The 18518-nt window shown below is 46.1% G+C and overlaps 1 protein-coding gene and 3 non-coding genes across 4 annotated transcripts; all 4 read left to right on the plus strand.

The window, feature by feature from the left end:
- Nucleotides 1-4622: 4622 nt before the first annotated feature.
- Nucleotides 4623-9650, plus strand: RPL23A (ribosomal protein L23a). The gene is made up of 5 exons (XM_056865094.1): nt 4623-4728; nt 6124-6304; nt 7118-7294; nt 8323-8392; nt 9579-9650. The coding sequence occupies exons 1-5, from the start codon at nt 4704-4706 to the stop codon at nt 9591-9593; spliced, it is 468 nt and encodes a 155-aa protein (XP_056721072.1). The 5' UTR covers nt 4623-4703; the 3' UTR covers nt 9594-9650.
- LOC130491846 (small nucleolar RNA Z17) lies at nt 6943-7015 on the plus strand. Its single transcript, XR_008933871.1, has one exon. It is a non-coding gene; the product is annotated as a small nucleolar RNA Z17 (small nucleolar RNA).
- LOC130491845 (small nucleolar RNA SNORD42) lies at nt 7337-7401 on the plus strand. Its single transcript, XR_008933870.1, has one exon. It is a non-coding gene; the product is annotated as a small nucleolar RNA SNORD42 (small nucleolar RNA).
- LOC130491844 (small nucleolar RNA SNORD42) lies at nt 9301-9365 on the plus strand. The gene has a single exon (XR_008933869.1). It is a non-coding gene; the product is annotated as a small nucleolar RNA SNORD42 (small nucleolar RNA).
- Nucleotides 9651-18518: the final 8868 nt, after the last annotated feature.

The following is an 18518-nucleotide window of genomic DNA, read 5'->3' on the forward strand; positions in this document are numbered from 1 at the left end:
GATAGAGATCAGTTCACCTGGAGAAAATGGCCACTTTGGCAATTGGACTCTTTGGCATTGAAGTCCCTCCCCTCCCCAAACCCCGCCCTCCGCAGGCTCCGCCCCAAAAACCTCCCGCTGGTGGTGAAGCGGGACCTGGCAACCCTAGCTGTTGCTGTAGTCCCCTAATCATTTTGGTTGCTCTTTTCTGCACCTTCTCAGGCTCTGCAATATCCTTTTTAGGTGTGGTGACCAGAACTGTACACAGTATTCCAAGTGTGGTCTCACCATAGATTTGTACAAGGGCAGTATGATAGCAGTACGATACTACCTATAGCTTCCTGTTTTAATTTAATTTGTTTATTTTTTCAGTTATATAATTTTTAAAAATTCATTTTTTCCTGAAATTGGTCGATTATGTATAAAGGATGTAAGTTTCCATTTATTCAGATCTGGATATTCCTCTGCCATTGTGCTGCATGTGTTACTCTTGCCAACATCACTATGAGGGTTACCACATTTGTATTCCCAGCGATGTGTTAAGAGTTTGAAAACGTTATAAAAAATACTGTTCGCACTTTCTATGTATTCCCACCGATGTATTAAGAATTTGAAAACGTTGTAAAAAATACTGTTCGCACTTTGTTTGGCCCCTTTAGCTGTGAAGACGTCTTCCAACCATTTATAAGCCGTAGTATCCAAAAACCTTTTTAAAGCGATGTTTTTTATAACATTTTCAAACTCTTAATACATCGCTGGGAATACAAAGTGCGGTAACCCCCTATTTGAATAATCTGCTATATTTTACTGCGTTTCCTTCCTCATGTGTGTGCCTGGCAACAGGAAACTCGGTTATGTTAGTTTGTAAGATGCCACAGGTCTTGTGTTTGATTTTGGTTGTGAGGCGGAACTCAAAACCACATCTGCAGATCTGGCTAGAGGAGGTTCATTCCTCCAGGTCATCACATGGCGATCCTTCCAGCAGAGGGCACTGTGTTCCATTTGTTCTCTTCCTTCGTGTATTCCGCATGTACGGTTGCCAACAGGCCTGGAGAAAAATGTCCCGTTCATTCATGTATTTATTTATTTCATCTGTACCCTGCCTTTCTCCCCAATGAGGACCCCAAGCGGCTTACGTTGTTCTCCTCTCCTCCATTTTGTCCTCACAACAACCCTTTGAGGTAGTTTAGGCTGAGTGTGTGTGACTGGCCCAAGGTCACCCAGCGAACTTCGATGGCACGAGTGAGGATTTGAACCTGGGTCTCCCACATACTAGTCCAACACTCTTAACCACTACACAGTACTGGCTTTAACAGAGGCTTGAGGAGATCTTATTTATCAAGTGCTGTTATTTACCTCCATGCCATGAAAATCATCAGCTCTCTTCTTCTACACATTGAGCCTCTATTAAAGGGACATTTTCCTAGCCCTGGCAACCCTTGCCTCTCCTGACTGAGGGTGTATACATGATTCTACTGATGCCTTGGATTGATAACATGTAAATTGTGAGTTTTATTGGATTTCAATAGAAACTGAACAGTGTTTTAAACTGATTTGTATACGATTGTGCTTATATTGCTGTAAGCTGCCTTGAGCCCTACCTTTTTCGGGGAAGGGCAGGATATATATTAAATAAATAAATAAACCCTGCTTGGGATGTGGCTACATTAGTAGGGTTGCCAGGTCCCTCTTCACCATCAGTGGGAGTTTTTTGGGGCGAAGCCTGGGGAGGGCGGGTTTGGAGAGGGGAAGGACTTTAATGCCATAGAGTCCAATTCCCAAAGCGTCTAAACTGATCTCTATCAGCTGGAGATCAGTTGTAGGAGATCATAAGTTATTCTGCTACTACCTGGAGGTTGGCAACCCTATACATTAGTGTGTGCTGTCTGTCTCATTCTGCCTGTCACAGTGGTGTTGGCCGCACACTGCTCTATGATTGGTGGCTAGGGTTGCCAACCTCCAGGTAGGGCCAGGAGATCCCCCAGACTTATGATCACCAGTTCCCCTGCAGAAAATAGCTGCTTCGGAGAGTGGACTGTTTGGCATTATACCCTGATGAGGTTTCTCCCCACACCTGGCCATCCCCAGGATCCACCCCCAAATCTCCAAGAATTTCCAAACCGAGTTGGCAACGCTATATCCAGACAAGAGATCAGTACCGTTGGATAAAAATGGCTGCTTTAGAGAGCAAAGGGGGTTACAGCACTTGTATTCCCAGTGATGTATTAAGAGTTTGAAAACGTTATAAAAAATACTGTTTGCACTTTCTATGTATTCCCAGCGATGTATTAAGAGTTTGAAAACGTTATAAAAAATACTGTTTGCACTTTGCTTGGCCCCTTTAGCTGTGAAGACGTCTTCCAACCATTTATAAGCCGTGGTATCCAAAAACCCTTTTAAAGCGATGTTTTTTTTACAACATTTTCAAACTCTTAATACATCGCTGGGAATACAAATTGCGGTAACCCTGCAAGCTCATCTGCTGAGATTTCCCCCCAAGCCCCAGCCTATAAAAAACATTGCTTTAAAAGGGTTTTTGGATACCACGGCTTATAAATGGTTGGAAGAAGTCTTCACAGCTAAAGGGGCCAAAGTGCGAACAGTATTTTTTATAATGTTTTCAAACTCTTAATACATCGGTGGGAATACATAGAAAGTGCAAACAGTATTTTTTATAACGTTTTCAAACTCTTAATACATCAGGGGGAATACACAGAAAGTGCGAAAAGTATTTTGTATAACGTTTTCAAACTCTTAATACATCGGGGGGAATACACAGAAAGTGCGAACAGAATTTTGTATAACGTTTTCAATCTCTTAATACATCGGCGGGAATACATAGAAAGTGTGAACAGTATTTTTTATAACGTTTTCGAACTCTTAATACATCGGTGGGAATACATAGAAAATGCGAACAGTATTTTTTATAAACTCTTAATACATTGGTGGGAATACACAGAAAGTGCGAACAGAATTTTGTATAACGTTTTCAATCTCTTAATACATAGAAAGTGCGAACAGTATTTTTTATAACGTTTTCAAATTCTTAATACATCGGCGGGAATACATAGAAAGTGCCAACAGTATTTTTAATAACATTTTCAAACTCTTAATACATTGGTGGGAATACACAGAAAGTGCGAACAGTATTTTTTATAACGTTTTCAAACTCTTAATACATCGGGGGGAATACACAGAAAGTGCGAAAAGTATTTTGTATAACGTTTTCAAACTCTTAATACATCGGGGGGAATACACAGAAAGTGCGAACAGAATTTTGTATAACGTTTTCAATCTCTTAATACATCGGTGGGAATACACAGAAAGTGCGAACAGTATTTTTTATAACGTTTTCGAACTCTTAATACATCGGTGGGAATACATAGAAAGTGCGAACAGTATTTTTTATAAACTCTTAATAAATTGGGAATACACAGAAAGTGCGAACAGTATTTTTTATAACTTTTTCAAACTCTTAATACATTGGGGGGAATACACAGAAAGTGCGAACAGTATTTTTTATAACGTTTTCGAACTCTTAATACATCGGTGGGAATACATAGAAAGTGCGAACAGTATTTTTTATAACGTTTTCGAACTCTTAATACATTGGCGGGAATACATAGAAAGTGCGAACAGTATTTTTTATAAACTCTTAATACATTGGTGGGAATACACAGAAAGTGCGAACAGTATTTTTTATAAACTCTTAATACATTGGTGGGAATCCACAGAAAGTGCGAACAGTATTTTTTATAACGTTTTCGAACTCTTAATACATTGGTGGGAATACACAGAAAGTGCGAACAGTATTTTTATAAACTCTTAATACATTGGTGGGAATACACAGAAAGTGCGAACAGTATTTTTTATAACTTTTTCAAACTCTTAATACATAGAAAGTGCGAACAGTATTTTTTATAACGTTTTCGAACTCTTAATACATCGGTGGGAATACATAGAAAGTGCGAACAGTATTTTTTATAACGTTTTCGAACTCTTAATACATTGGCGGGAATACATAGAAAGTGCGAACAGTATTTTTTATAAACTCTTAATACATTGGTGGGAATACACAGAAAGTGCGAACAGTATTTTTTATAAACTCTTAATACATTGGTGGGAATCCACAGAAAGTGCGAACAGTATTTTTTATAACGTTTTCGAACTCTTAATACATTGGTGGGAATACACAGAAAGTGCGAACAGTATTTTTATAAACTCTTAATACATTGGTGGGAATACACAGAAAGTGCGAACAGTATTTTTTATAACTTTTTCAAACTCTTAATACATCGGCGGGAATCCATAGAAAGTGCGAACAGTATTTTTTATAACGCTTTCAAACTCTTAATACATCGCTGGGAATACAAAGTGCGGTAACCCCCTAGATCCCAAATCTCTAGGGCACTTCTCAACCCACAGCAGGCAACACTACATAGTGAAGTCCCAGCTACGTTTCTGACATCACCAAAATAGGACACCCTGCAACTACAACTCCCACGATGCGCCGCGCGCTCCACGACGCCCCCGGGGCGGGATAGTGCGCATGCGCTCGCGATGGCGCCCATGTATGAGCAACCTGTCAAAGCCCGCCTCCTTTGTCCCCCGACAGGCCTTGGGGTTTTCTCCGCCGTGGAGTTAGGCCGCGTACTCTCGCGAGACCGAGGCGCTATAAGCCCGTGGGAGGCGCACGTGGTCTTCCTTTTTGTTGCCTCCCCAAGATGGCGCCGAAAGCCAAGAAGGAGGGTGAGGCGGGCCGGAGCGGGTGGCGGCGGGTGGGGGTCCCAATGGGGCTGTGCTGAAAGGCTAAGGGGGAGCTTTTGACCGGGGGGGGGGTTGAGTCTCGCGGTGACACCCCACTGCTGGGGGGAACGGACTTCTTCGTTTGCCCAGACCCTCCTCGCAGATCCAGGTGGCCTAACGTGGCTCGTGTTGTGGTGCTTCTTCGCAAGGGGGGGGGGCTTGATGGCCCCCCTTCTGGAGAAGAGTCCTGAAGATGACTTTAAAGTCAGGTTGATGTTGATGGGGGGAGTCAGTTTAGCTTCGTTTAGATGGGGAGGGGGTTTGAAGTGCCTGGGTTGCTCTAGGAGCTGGCCGGTCGTCCCTTTCTATTATAGCTCACTGGAAGCAAAGAGGCCGCAGGTTTAAGGGCATTTTCACACATGCCGAATAATGCACTTTCAATGCAATTTAATCATCGTTTGCACGTGGATGTTGTAATTGCACACAGTAAAATCCACATGCAAAGTGCATTGAAGTTCCCTAAGAGTCTAGCAGTACAATTCTGTGCAGTTACTCCAGTCCGTGTTGGGTGTCAAGTGCCGTCAAGTCGCTTCCGACTCATGGCGACCCTTTGAATGAAAGTCCTCCAAAATGTCCTATCTTTGAAAGCCTTGCTCAGGTCTTGCAAATTGAAGGCTGTGGCTTCCTTCATTGAGTCCATCCATCTTTTGTTGGGTCGTCCTCTTTTCCTGCTGCCCTCAACTTTTCCTGGCATGGGTGTCTTTTCTAATGACTCTTGCCTTCTCATAATGTGACCAAAATGCAACAGCCTCAGTTTAGTCATTTTAGCTTCTAGGGTCAGTTCAGGCTTGATTTGATCTATAACCCACTGATTTGTTTTTTGGCAGTCTAAGCCACTGAAATGAATGGGATTAGACAAGAGTAACGCTCTTTAGGATTGCACTGTTAGAAGTGTCGGTTACCCTGCAGATTTAATTGGATTTGGTGACGCTGAGTGTGAAACACATCTCCAGGTGAACCTGGGGTTAACTGGGACAGAGAAAAGACAACGTTGCTCCCATTGAGAATATAGATGCTAGCTGTTAACCAGATGTCTCCCCTGCACCATCCAAATTCTCTGTAAGGCAAATTAGTTTTAAGGGATGCCTTCAGATTTTTTTTTTCACCATGTGCTTAGGCCTATGTTGCAACTCAGTTCATTTCATTCCCTGTGCTTTCTGGGGTGCCTAGATCACATGCCAGCCATAAAGGCACATGTTGCTTCACTTTAAAGGGGGAGAAGGAGAATAAGCTTCATTGGTAGAGGGTTGATGCCCAGATCTTGGAAGCTGTGACCTGGTTTGCTGCATACCATATATTAAATACACGTACATGCTTTTTCAACTGTGTCTCTTGTAGCTGTCCCAGCTAAGACTGAGGCAAAGTCCAAAGCCCTGAAGGCTAAAAAGGCAGTCTTGAAAGGTGTCCATAGTCACACCAAGAAGAAGATTCGGACGTCACCCACCTTCCGGAGGCCCAAAACTCTGCGGTTACGGAGGCAGCCCAAGTATCCGCGGAAGAGTGCACCAAGGAGGAACAAGTATGTTGGGCATAAAAGCTGCACATGATCCATTTAGTAATGGCCAGAGAATTGACTCTAGTGAGCTGCAGAGGCTAGCCATCATCTGATAGTTTTAATTATGCTTCTTCTGAAGAGTTTATACCTATTTGTTATGACCGATAGCCAGTGACAAGCCTCCATTTATCTAAGTCTTCTTTATCAAGTCCCTGACTTGATAAATGAGCTTCTCCAATGAATGAGGTCTCCAATGAGCTTCTTTAATCATGCTTTAAAACAATTTGTCAGTACACTATCTTGTGGCAGTGAGTTCCGAAGACAGATAGGATCCTGTATGTTATTGAGACGATGATGCAATTTAACTAATTAGTGAGATGAACAATAAAAGAGCACCTTGATAATAAAAGAATTAATTTTCACAACTATTGACTAAAAGAGCTTATAATGAGTGCGCATCGAATCAGATTGCATATTTTTTCATTGGATGGCAGCCCTCTTGTTATATATAACAAGAAGTTTATTTTTTTTTAAGCAAGTATGTTATAGGATATCTCCATGTGGTCTTTTTTAATCCCTAATGGGGATGTGGGGCTTCTTCCCTCCACCCTGAACATTTTAGCTCTGTACAGTGAATATTCAGGTCCAAGAACAGGACCAGAGGTGCACATGATGATTCTCTAGCGACCAAAGCCTGATTGCTTGTGATTATAGCTTATTAGATACTGATGCACCTGGATCTGTGGGTAAAGAAGGGCATTTCAAGAGACTACCTAACCAGCAGTATCCTTAATTTTTGTGGTATGCACAGTTATTTTTTCCTGTATTTGTCTGCAGGTTGGACCACTATGCCATCATTAAGTTCCCACTGACTACAGAGTCGGCTATGAAGAAGATCGAGGACAACAACACGCTGGTCTTCATCGTGGACGTGAAAGCAAACAAGCACCAGATCAAGCAGGCGGTCAAGAAGTTGTATGACATTGACGTGGCCAAGGTCAACACACTGATTCGGTGAGTAATGGCAGAGTGTGCGAGGAGGGTGGGGGGAGCTCTGTGCAGATGATGGAAACACTTTCGAACTGAGCCATGTGATGTTTTCAAAGGAACCACTGATGCACGGAGATCCCTCCAGAGATGGTGGTAGACAGACGTGTGATTTCCAGAAATATTAAATACTGCCTTATTAGTAAAATCTAAGCATGATTGTCTATGTTTTTAGTCTGAACCTCATTATGTAGAATTTAATGCACACAATAGTTTGATATACTTGTGTGTGTGTAAAGTGCCGTCAAGTCGCAGCCGACTTATGGCGACCCCTTTACGGGGTTTTCAAGGCAAGAGATTAACAGAGGTGGTTTGCCAGTGCCTTCCTCTGTATGGCAACCCTGGACTTCATTGGTGGTCTCCAATCCAAATACTAACCAGGGCTGACCCTGCTTAGCTTCTGAGATCTGACGAGATCAGGCTAGCCTGGGCCATCCAGGTCAGGGCTTGATATACTTAGGAAGCTTCAAAAAAAAGATTTGTTTTTCGTTCAAATAAGAATTTATAAAATGTCTTGATGAAGCCACTGATTATCTAAGCATATTTTCTTGCTGTTTAGTAGAGAAAAAATAGCAGAAGGGGAGGGGCTGTGGCTCAGTGGTAGAGCATCTGCCTGGCATGCAGAAGGTCCCAGGTTCAATCCCCTGCATCTCCAGTTAAAGGGACTAGGCAGGTAGGTGATGGGAAAGACCTCAGCCTGAGACCCTGAAGAGCCGCTGCCGGTCTGAGTAGACAATACTGACTTTGATGGACCAAGGGTCTGATTCAGTAGAAGGCAGCTTCATGTGTGTTCATGACTATCCACACTCAGTATTTTCATGAGTGTTCATGACTATCAACTAGAAATTAAATACTGTGAATTTCCCCACATTAGTCTCCTGCATGTTCAGTGAGAATAGATTTTTTGGCCTTTCTCTGCACCTCAACACCTTTCAAAAGCAGGAATAATGTGGTATAAGCAACCCCAAAAGTTAACACCACTTGTCTTGTTCTAGGCCTGATGGTGAGAAAAAGGCTTATGTCCGTCTTGCTCCAGATTATGATGCGCTAGATGTTGCCAACAAGGTAAGGAGGATGATATTCAAATCCTTTTCTTCTTTGCCATAGCGTCTGTTTTGGCCTGTCCCCCTAGTAAGGGTAGAAATGACAACTGGCAGTTGTAACTGAAGATGCCTTGCTGGTTCTACAGGCCAGCCGTCTTCAACCTTTCTGCACCTGTGTTCAGGTCCCTTGCTGCAGCATGGGACCCACCTCTGCTTTTACACCATGCACGCCTGTCCTCTTTAGGGTGACCAAAAGGGCAACGCTCATGGAAGCCAGCGTGGTGTAGTGACTAAGAGCGGTGGTTTGGAGCGGTGGACTCTGATCTGGAGAACCGGGTTTGATTCCCCACTCCACATGAGCGGCGGAGGCTATTCTAGGAAGCTGGATTTGTTTTCCCACTCTTACACATAAAGCCAGTTGGGTAACCTTGGGCTAGTCACACTCTCTCAGCCACACCTGCCTCACAGGGTGTCTGTTGTGAGGAGAGGGAGGGAAGGTGTTTGTAAGCCGGTTTGATTCTCTCTTAAGTGATAGAGAAAGCTGGCATATAAAAACCAACTCTTACTCTATAGAAGGAGGAATTTTGGCAAGGGTGGTTTGTCATGCAGAATTGTAAGGGCTGCATCTTTCAAAATAATTTATTTGACCAGACTATGGCCTTGGACGTCCTTTACATCTGTTTTGTTGTTCTGTCTGCTTGTCTCCTTTTGAAAAGGATACTGTCCCCCCCCACCCCAACCCCAAACTGGCATTGGTACCTCTGGTATAAGCCATTTATGAATTGTAACGCACCAGTGGTCCAGAGTGCATGTGAGAACAAAGGCAGTTCTTACAGGGTTCATGAAACGCAAGAGTGTCAGTCTCTGGGAGTTTCAGTCTCTGGAACTTATTGTTAGCCGTGGAAGCTGGATACTGGTGGGGGAAGCTCTGTGCAGATGATGGAAACACTTTCAGACTGAGCCATGTGATGTTTTCAAAGGAACCACTGATGCACAGAGATCCCTCCAGAGATGTTTGTGCCTTATGAGCTTTGCTTCCTGAAGAGACATCTGAGCTTCTGCTTTTTCTGTTGGAATATGGGGAGATCTTTTCCAAGAGTTTCTTGGGTGTTGGGAGGGGCTTGGAGGGTGGTGGGCCAGAGAGCTCCATGCTTCTGTGGCTGCTGCCGGACAGCTCACAGTTCTTTTGTTTGTTTGTTTCTTTTCAGATTGGGATCATCTAAGCAGAGTATTGCCAGAGCTGTACAATACAATTGCACAATAAACACTTATTACTACCACACTGACTCTAGATGTGTTTTCAAACCAAAGGAATTGCTTGGGAGGTGGGTAGGAAACAGAGGTGGGCAACTTGAATGACTGCTGTTTTTATCTGTGCCTTGGGGTCTGGAAATGCATTTTGCCCCATAGATTGCCTCTACCCCACATACCCCCATACAGGTAGGACCCTCTAGCAATAAAGGGGTCACCATTAGAGCATGTGAGTATAGTTGGGGATTTACATACAATACTCAAGCTGATGGTCATCCTAATTAATACCTGGTGTTGTCAACAGAGGTCAGGTAAAATTATTACTGTGTTAAGAGGACTGGGAAGGGGTTGTACGGTTTGTAGAAGTATGCACTTGCCCCTTAGTGCTGTTTCAGCAGTCTGTTTCCCTGTACAGAGGGTGATCTTAATGACTGGGGTCATGGATATAATCATTATAGGATGGCTTTCCTTCTCTGTTGACTTTGCAACCTCGCCTGAGATGATTGGCTGTGTAGCACCATGACAATGCATTCCCTGTGATCCTTGATTAGCTGGGTTCGTATAATGAAGGAGAAAAGAAGCCTTTCTTGGCCACAGCAAATGTGGTAGCAACAGCTGCAGACTGATGTGAGAAATGCAAATTGTAAGGCGGTGGGGGTGGGATTGTGGGTGCTTCTTGTGCTGAAAGTTGAAACTAGAGATGTCTTGAAGAATTTCCAGAATTTTGACATCAATAGAAATTTAAACACACACATGTGCAGGGTTCACTTATAAATCCTAAACTTATTGCTTTAGCAAGACAAAATGCATCACTTATAACTTAGCATATAAAATTAAACTAGTTAGCATGATTATGAAATGTCAAAGTACAAATGCCTTTGTTCAAATCAAACTGGTTATAGCCAGTGTGCGAGAAGAGCACTGGCCATATAGTGGTTAGAATGTTGGACTAGAGTCTGGGAGACTCGGGTTTGAATCCTGACTGCCATGGAGGCTCACTGGGCTGTTAGAAAATAATGGAGAGGGGGAGGATGTAATTTGCTTCGGGTGCCCCTTTGAGAGAGAAGTGGGGGATAATAAGCGTTCCACCGTATGCTACTTTATTAGGCACTTGTATTTCAGTTTCTGTGAGGTAGGAAAAAATAGAATATTTGTAGTAAGCCAGAGTTTTTTTGAACATAAACACTCTTTGTACGGTAATAACAGAACTCTTGTACGGTAATAACAGAATGGTAATAACATATTTGGAGCTCAAGTTAAACTTCATAATGTTAGACTCATCCACATTATAGTATATTAATGACAGATAAAATTAGTTACATTTAAACAGATGTCCAGGAAAATGTGTATGCGTACAGTATACATGCAGTTGTTATCTGATGCTACAGATTCTTACATAATCTTCATGCTATGTGTTTGAATGAATAAAAAAAAGGTGAAGGTCCCCTGTGCAAGCACCGGGTCATTCCTGACCCATGGGGTGACATCACATCCCGACGTTTACTAGGCAGACTTTGTTTACCAGGTGGTTTGCCAGTGCCTTCCCCAGTTATCCCTTTACCCCCAGCAAGCTGGGTACTCATTTGAGCGACCTCGGAAGGATGGAAGGCTGAGTCAACCTTGAGCTGGCTACCTGAAACCAACTTCCGTTGGGATCGAACTCAGGTCGTGAGCAGAGCTTGGACTGCAGTACTGCAGCTTACCACTCTGCGCCACAGGGCTCCTATTGAATGAATAAAACCTTGTTTTTAAAAGTATTTAACAAATTCTACTGGAGTTTCTCCCCTTCTCTCCCAAACTTCCAGTTTTTCCTTTGGAAACAACGTCATTTGGGGAAATAAATTTCTGTGGTCACAATCACCCCAGGCTTTCACCTATTAAATTAAGTTTTTTAATTCAATCGATTTGGAGGCCAGATCACTTAAGAGCAGGAGGTCATAAAATCTACCGCAGGCATTGTGTGAGTTGTTTGATAAACTTTGTGCCTTTGCATAGCCAATGGGGCACAGATCACCTGAAGATTACTGGCCCATAGCAAAATCCAAAACTGAAAGGTCAAAGTAGCACAGCACAGTACGTAAGCTTTTGAGTTCTCCAGAACTTCAGGTGGTTGTGGAATGGCTGTGTCTCTTTGAAGGTTTTAACCTAATGTTTAATTACTTCTGCAGAGTTTATAGGGGAAACTCTTTGTTTACCTGTCAATAGCAGAAAGCTTTTTTTATACTGTTAAACTTTGCTCCCTAGTGTGTACATGGTACGGAATCCTGTCCTATCAATGTTTGTGGTGCGGCCCTCTTGGGAACACAGCCATTTATTCCTATTTATACCCTCTTCTCTCCTTAATGGGGGACCCTAAGTGGCTTACAACACCATTCTCCCCCTCTTCTGCTTTTCTCAGAACGGCAACCCTGCGGGGTAGGTGAGGCTGAGAATGTGATTGGCTCAAAGCCAGCGAGCTTCCATGGTTGAAGGTGGATTCGTACTCATCTCTCCCAGATACTCCTCTAACATTCTATCCACCTCCACATGCCGGCTCTCTTTATCAGTCCGCTGCAGGTGCTTGTGTGCCAACTGTCTTCCATTTGCTGTAGGACAAGTCGGGGCCTATGGAAAAATTATGGAGCAGATAAATAATTGGAAAATCCCACCCACTCCCACCTAAATCTCCCTCTCCAGAAAAAGGAGTTTGGGATTTCAGGAGGACAGTGTTCTGGATTTACTGTAGGACAGTATTTGAGGGAACAAGCGGGAAGGCCCCAGAAGAATCCCAGGGAGGTAAACAGGCAGAGCCTCCCCCATGCTGCTAAATTCCAGGGACAGGACAAGTTGCTTCTTGCTCACTTGCCTTGCTTTGAAGCTGTCGTCCCTTTTTCTGGTCTTCACTGATTTGGCCTCGCTAATCCACATAAGGTCAGCTCCAGGCTGGAGTACACGCTCATTGTGGGATTGCCCTTCAAGAGCACTCAGAACGTGCTGCTTAACGTGACTGTTCGTTTCCTGACTGAGAAACCAGCCTGAATCGGCATTTCCTGTTCTACAGAGGTGGCCGGTTTCTGTGTTCAACTGAAGGGGCCGAGTGCCGCCTTCCAGATCCTTTGTGAGCCATGTGCCTCTCTTGAGATGAACCTGTGTGCTAGTTACGCTCTTCCCATCTGCTCTTGCTCTCCACTTCCATCTTTTTGAGAAGTGTCCTCAACCTCCGCTGCCCAACTTCCTCCATTAGTACCCTGGTTTGGTGCTATGGGAAATAGGAGGATGCCATCTTCACCAACGTTTAGGGAAGCCTGTAAAGTGGATGTTGGATGAAAAGGGTTTGTGTGCTTCAGCTAAGAATGCCAACTCTGGGTTGGGAAATTCTTGGAGATAAGATGAACGCATGAAGCTGCCTTAACCGAATCAGACCCTTGGTCCGTCGAAGTCAGTATTGTCTACTCAGACTGGCAGCGGCTCTCCAGGGTCTCAGGGGTCTTTCACATCACCTACTCGCCTATTCCCTTGGAGATGCCGGGGATTGAACCTGGGACCTTCTGCATGCCAAGCAGATGCTCTACCACTGAGCCACAGCCCCTCCCCTGGGATGGTGGAGCCTGGGGAGGGGCCGCAGTGGGGTATAATCTTGCCATTTTCTCCATGAGAATTCATCTCTGTAGTCTGGAGATGAGCACATGAAGCTGCCTTATACTGAATCAGACCCTTGGTCCATCAAAGTCAGTATTGTCTACTCAGACTGGCAGCGGCTCTCTAGGGTCTCAGGCAGAGGTCTTTCACATCACCTACTTGCCTAGTCCCTTGAACTGGAGATGCTGGGGATTGAACCTGGGACCTTCTGCATGCCAAGCAGATGCTCTACCACTGAGCCACAGCCCCTCCCCAATTTTGTAATTCAGTTGTAATTCCAGATCTTCAGGTCCCACCTGGAGATTGGCAGCCATATTCCTCACTGATGTTTCTTCTGCTGTTGGCGGTGTTCCTTTTTAGATTGTGTATTAATGGTCAGCAAACAAAAACTATTTCCTTCTGGGTTTGTGGCTTATTTGCACATTCTGCTCTTTTACTCTTTTTAGCTTTTTGTTTTTTTGCCGTCAAGTCACAGCTGACTTATGGCGACCTCATAGGGTTTTCTAGGCAAGAGACTGTTGGGAGGTGGTTTGCCATTGCCTGCCTCTGTATTCCTTGGAGTACCCTGGTATTCCTTGGAGATCTTCCATCCCCAATGCTAGCCAGGGTCAGGGCTGAGAGTGTGTGACTGGCCCAAAGTCACCCAGCAAGCTTCCATGGGAGAATAGGGATTTGAACCCTGCTTTTCCAGGTCCTAGTCTGACATCTTAACCACTATAACTGCCTTGAGCCTCTCTTGGGAAAGGTGGGATGAAAATTCATCCTGAACATTAGCCGCCTAACAAGCGTATAGTACAGTTTTCTCATAGCACTGACTGCTGACGTTCAGAACTAGTTGCACAGGAAGCTTGGGTGGAGGGGAAGTGTATTTACCTCCCTCTTCCTAAATGCCTTTTTTTATTATGCTTCTCTGACCAAAGATCTTGAGCAGAGTCCAAAACCACTGCAAGATAAAATACAAAACAGTTAATATTAAAATACAACGTGGCGAGTTAAAATCAATTTCTGTGATGGCACAGAGAAACTACAAGTGCTAGGAATTTGGTAACAGAATGTGTTATTTCTAGATCAGTGCCTCTCAGCTGCTGGCGAAACGTCAGAAAAGAAAATGCCAAGACCACGGTCACACAGCCCGGATAGCCTACAAGAACCGTTGCTTGGTTCTGTTTGGGCCATTTTGTCTTCTTTTAAAAAAAGTCTTAGACAATAGGGTCATCTCCCAAGTCTGCAGAAACCCCTCCCGGGGGCAGTGGGTGGCAGCAGCGCTGTTTGACCCTCAAATTTGCTGTTAGAAGGAGCGGCGCTTGGCAGAGAAGAGCCTCCCCTTGTGGAGCAAAGCCAGGGAGAGGTGTCCTCTGAAAAGTTATCATTACTTATCTACATGCCGTCATGTCACAACCAACTTATGGCGACCCCAGCAAAGGGCTTTTGGGGAAAGTGAGCAGAGGTGGTTTGCTGTGGCCTTCCTCTGCAGAGCCTTCCTTGGTGGTCCCCCATGTAAATACTGACCCTGCTTGGCTTCTGAGATCTGACAAGATCGGGTTATACCATGCCACATCCCAGCTTGACTTGTGGGTGGTGGAATGTGCTGTCAAGTCACAGCCGACCTACGGTGACCCTGTAGGGTTTTCAAGGCAGAAGGTGGAGAGAAGTGGTTTGCCGTTAAACTGTGGAACTCCCTGCCCCAGGATGTGGTGATGGCTGCCAAGTTGGAAGGCTTTAAGAGGGGAGTGGACATATTCATGGAGGAGAGGGCGATCCATGGCTACTAGTCAAAATGAATACCAGTCATGATGCATACCTATTCTCTCCAGGATCAGAGGAGAGCGCCTGTTAGGTGCTGTGGAACACAGGCAGGATAGTGCTGCTGCAGCCGTCTTGTTTGGGGGCTTCCTAGGCACCTGGTTTGGCTACTATGTGAACAGACTGCTGGACTTGATGGACATTGGTCTGATCCAGCATGGCCTTTCTTATGTTCTTATGCCATTGCCTGCCTCTGCATAACAACCCTGGACTTCCTTGGCGGTCTCCCATTCAAATACTAACCAGGGCCGACCCTGCTTAGCTTACGAGATCTGACGAGATCAGGCTAGCCTGAGCCACGCAGGTCAGAGCACTCAACCTGTTGGGCACCGCTTGTTCTTTGAGCTGGGCCTGGCCACTGTGCTGGCGTTCGACCTAGTTAGCATGCTGAGCACTGGGAGGCAGACTTTGAAAGCCGGGTGAGGTGGCGCCTCTTTTCTCTTTCCCGGACCGTTGCATACTCTCTGGTTGCTCTGGAGAAAAACTAATTGCCTCGGGTCTGACTATGCAAGTGGGACGATGTCAGCAAGCTCAAGCAGGTCTTTTTGCTGACCAGCTGCATAACAACTGTGTGCAGGAAACAGCCTTCGGGAATCGGCAAGGCAGGAGGGACTCGCTTCATTTCGAGCGGAAACAGCTTTTCTGACTCTCAGGGGTGGTTTGCCAGTGCCTTCCTCTGCACAGCAACCCTGGTATTCCTTGGTGGTCTCCCATCCAAATTTCTGACTCTTCCTGCTCACAAAGCACTTTGCTGCTAACCTGGACACGCTTCGGCAACAGCTAGATAGGGCCCGTTCCTCTTCTGCTCAAGCAAGGGGGTACTGGTGCCTTCCAGCGAGTTGGGCCGTTGGTCTGTCCACTGGCTCTGGCAGGCAGGCGTCTTTCCCAGCAGTTTTAACCTTGGGAGGGGCTGTGGCTCAGTGGTAGAGCATCTGCTTGGCATGCAGGTCCCAGGTTCAATCCCCGGCATCTCCAGTTAAAGGGACTAAGCAGGTAGGTGATGTGAAAGACCTACGCCTGAGACCCTGGAGAGCTGCTGTCGGTCTGAGTAGACAATACTGACTTGGATGGACCAAGGGTCTGATTCAGTAGAAGGCAGGTACATTTGATTGTGCCAGGGGGAGGGGCCTCCTGAGGGGCAGCAGGCGCTCTAATCCTGAGCTACTGCCCCTCTCCATGTGCAAATAGCTGCTGAACCACTTAAGCTCGGAGGGGGGGACCCTTGGTATGCCTTTGTGGCTTCTCCCTGGGCTGAGGAGACTGGCCCTGTGCCCGGAGAAGTAACTCTACAAAGGCTCTGGGGCCCTTTGGGGGAATCGCTGCCTGCCAGTGAAAACCTGAAGTTCTTCTCCCCCCCCCCAAATGAAGAGAGAGCCCTTCCCTCTGGCCAGCTGCCCTCTTCTGCCCCATTTAGTGCTCTTGTAGGGATGCCAGCCTCCTGGCGGGACCTGGGGATCCCCTGGAATTACAGCTCATCTCCAGACTACAGAAATCAGTTCTCCTGTAGAAAATGGATGCTTTGGAGGATGGATTCTGTGGCATTGAACCCCCCCTCTCCAAGGTCTCTGTCCTCCCCAGGCTCCATCCCCAAATCTCCAGGAGTTTCCCAACCTGGTTCTGGCAACCCAACCCCCAACCCCCATCTGCTGCTGGTAGCCGGGGGTCGGGGGGGGACGGACATTGCCAGCCTATGCTCCTGGCTTGTTTGAGTTTGCAGGCAAGAAGGCTGTGCTGTTGCTGCCTGCCCTTCCTTTATCTCCCCCCACCCCAGCCCTGGAAGGACTGAACGCACTCCCTTGGTGGGGCTGCAGGACGAGGGAATGAGGTCAGAGTAGACCTCTCCAAACCTGGCACTTCAGGGGGAGGTGATGGGCAATGTTGCTCAGACTGGGGGGCTTTCATTTAAAACAAAATTATTAACTGTTCCTGCCCCGAAAAGCCCAAATGATACGAACCAAACCTGCAGGCACTATCATATGCATTCTAACTTTTCTCCAAGCAGCTCCTGTTGGCACACACAAGGTTTAGCCCATTCTGTGCCCACCGCAAGGGCCTTCCACCCTTGGCCTAAGCCCCCAGGCAGAGTTGAGGAAGGCCCTTGAGGGCTAGCAACTTGCCCTTTGGTTTTCAAGGGAAAGCAAGGAAGGCTCAGGAACGTGAGTATGGACAGGGTGGGGTTCTGTATCGGAAGCCCAATTCTGCAATCAGCAGGCAGCCAAGCAAAACGGGGGGCCCCGCTACAAAGAAGCTGAAAAGAGGTGTAAAGAAAAGGCAAAGATAAATTTTTAGACAACCTATTATGTTAGGGGAAAATGCTTTGTGTTGTGGGGAGGGGGAGATCAGGAATGTCAAGGGTGGGAACACCCCCTTCCCCCTCTAGTCTTGCTGCCTGTGGGCAGGAATGACCGTTGTCAGCTTGCTTGATGGGGTGGGGTGGTTGGGGGGCGGGACTGTTTTCTGACATGAGGCCTTACCTGTTCTCATGCATTTCTGGCATTACAAAGAATCTCTGTTCAGGTGGCTCCAGAGGATTTATAGGCTTAACTCTGGAAGCCTGCAAGGAAAATGCTGAGCACATCTCAAAAAGCAATTGTGTGTCTATGGGTGTGTGCATGCTATTGACCTGATCTGTCTGCTGCTTTTTCCAGTTCCCCTCCCAGGGTTAGGCATGCACAGTCCTGCTAAACTTTGTTCTGAAAGGGTGATGTCACAAAGGTCATATGTTTGGGGCCTTGGCAGAGTAAAGTCTCGAACCCAGGCCTTCTGGAGCCAACTCCCATCATTTGGCCACAAATTCCAGGGGAAAACATGAAGCTGCCTTATACTGAATCAGGCCCTTGATCCATCAAAGTCAGTATTGTCTACTCAGACTAGCAGAGTGCTGCTCTAGGATCTGGGAGATCCAGGTTTGAATCCTTACTCTGTCATGGAAGCTCACTGGGTGGCCTTGGGCCAGTCATACCCTCTTAAGCCTAACCTACCTCACAGGGTTGTTGTGAGAACAAAACGGAGGAGAGGAGAATGCTGTAAGCTGCTTGGGGTCCCCTTTGGGGAGAAAGGGCAGGAGAGAAATGAAGTAAAATAAACAAATGTTCAAGCGAATGCACAGCTCTGCCAAGAAAGTTTCTCAGCCCAGCAAAACTGGCTCCCAGCCATCCCGGTGAGCAGACAGAGGCACCCTTTCCATGCTCCCCAGGGGCTGCCTGCTCTGGAGGCTCAGGTGAGGCAACCCAGCCTGGATTCCAGGGCCAGGATTGGGTGGGTGGCTCAGGTGAGGAGCTGCCAGGGGAGACAGCCAGCCAACCAGCTGCGAGTTCACTCTAGGCCGCGCATCCCGTGGGCATGGCAACAGCTCCATCCCCTCTGCTGACTTCCACTCCAAGGCAGCAGAAATGTGAAACTTCCCCTTTCTTTCTTCAAAGCCAGGCCACCTCCTCCCCCCACCCCCTTTACAGGGTTTCAGCAGCAGCCCTCAG

This window comes from Euleptes europaea, chromosome 19 (genome assembly GCF_029931775.1).
Source record: "Euleptes europaea isolate rEulEur1 chromosome 19, rEulEur1.hap1, whole genome shotgun sequence".
NCBI lineage: Eukaryota > Metazoa > Chordata > Lepidosauria > Squamata > Sphaerodactylidae > Euleptes > Euleptes europaea.

Bases quoted from the DNA above. Each gene is read 5' to 3' on its own strand.
- RPL23A (XM_056865094.1), top strand. From the start codon at position 4,704: ATGGCGCCGAAAGCCAAGAAGGAGG. The intron at 4,729-6,123 runs GTGAGGCGGGCC...TGTCTCTTGTAG, and splicing joins GCCGAAAGCCAAGAAGGAGG to CTGTCCCAGCTAAGACTGAG. The intron at 6,305-7,117 runs GTATGTTGGGCA...ATTTGTCTGCAG, and splicing joins AGTGCACCAAGGAGGAACAA to GTTGGACCACTATGCCATCA.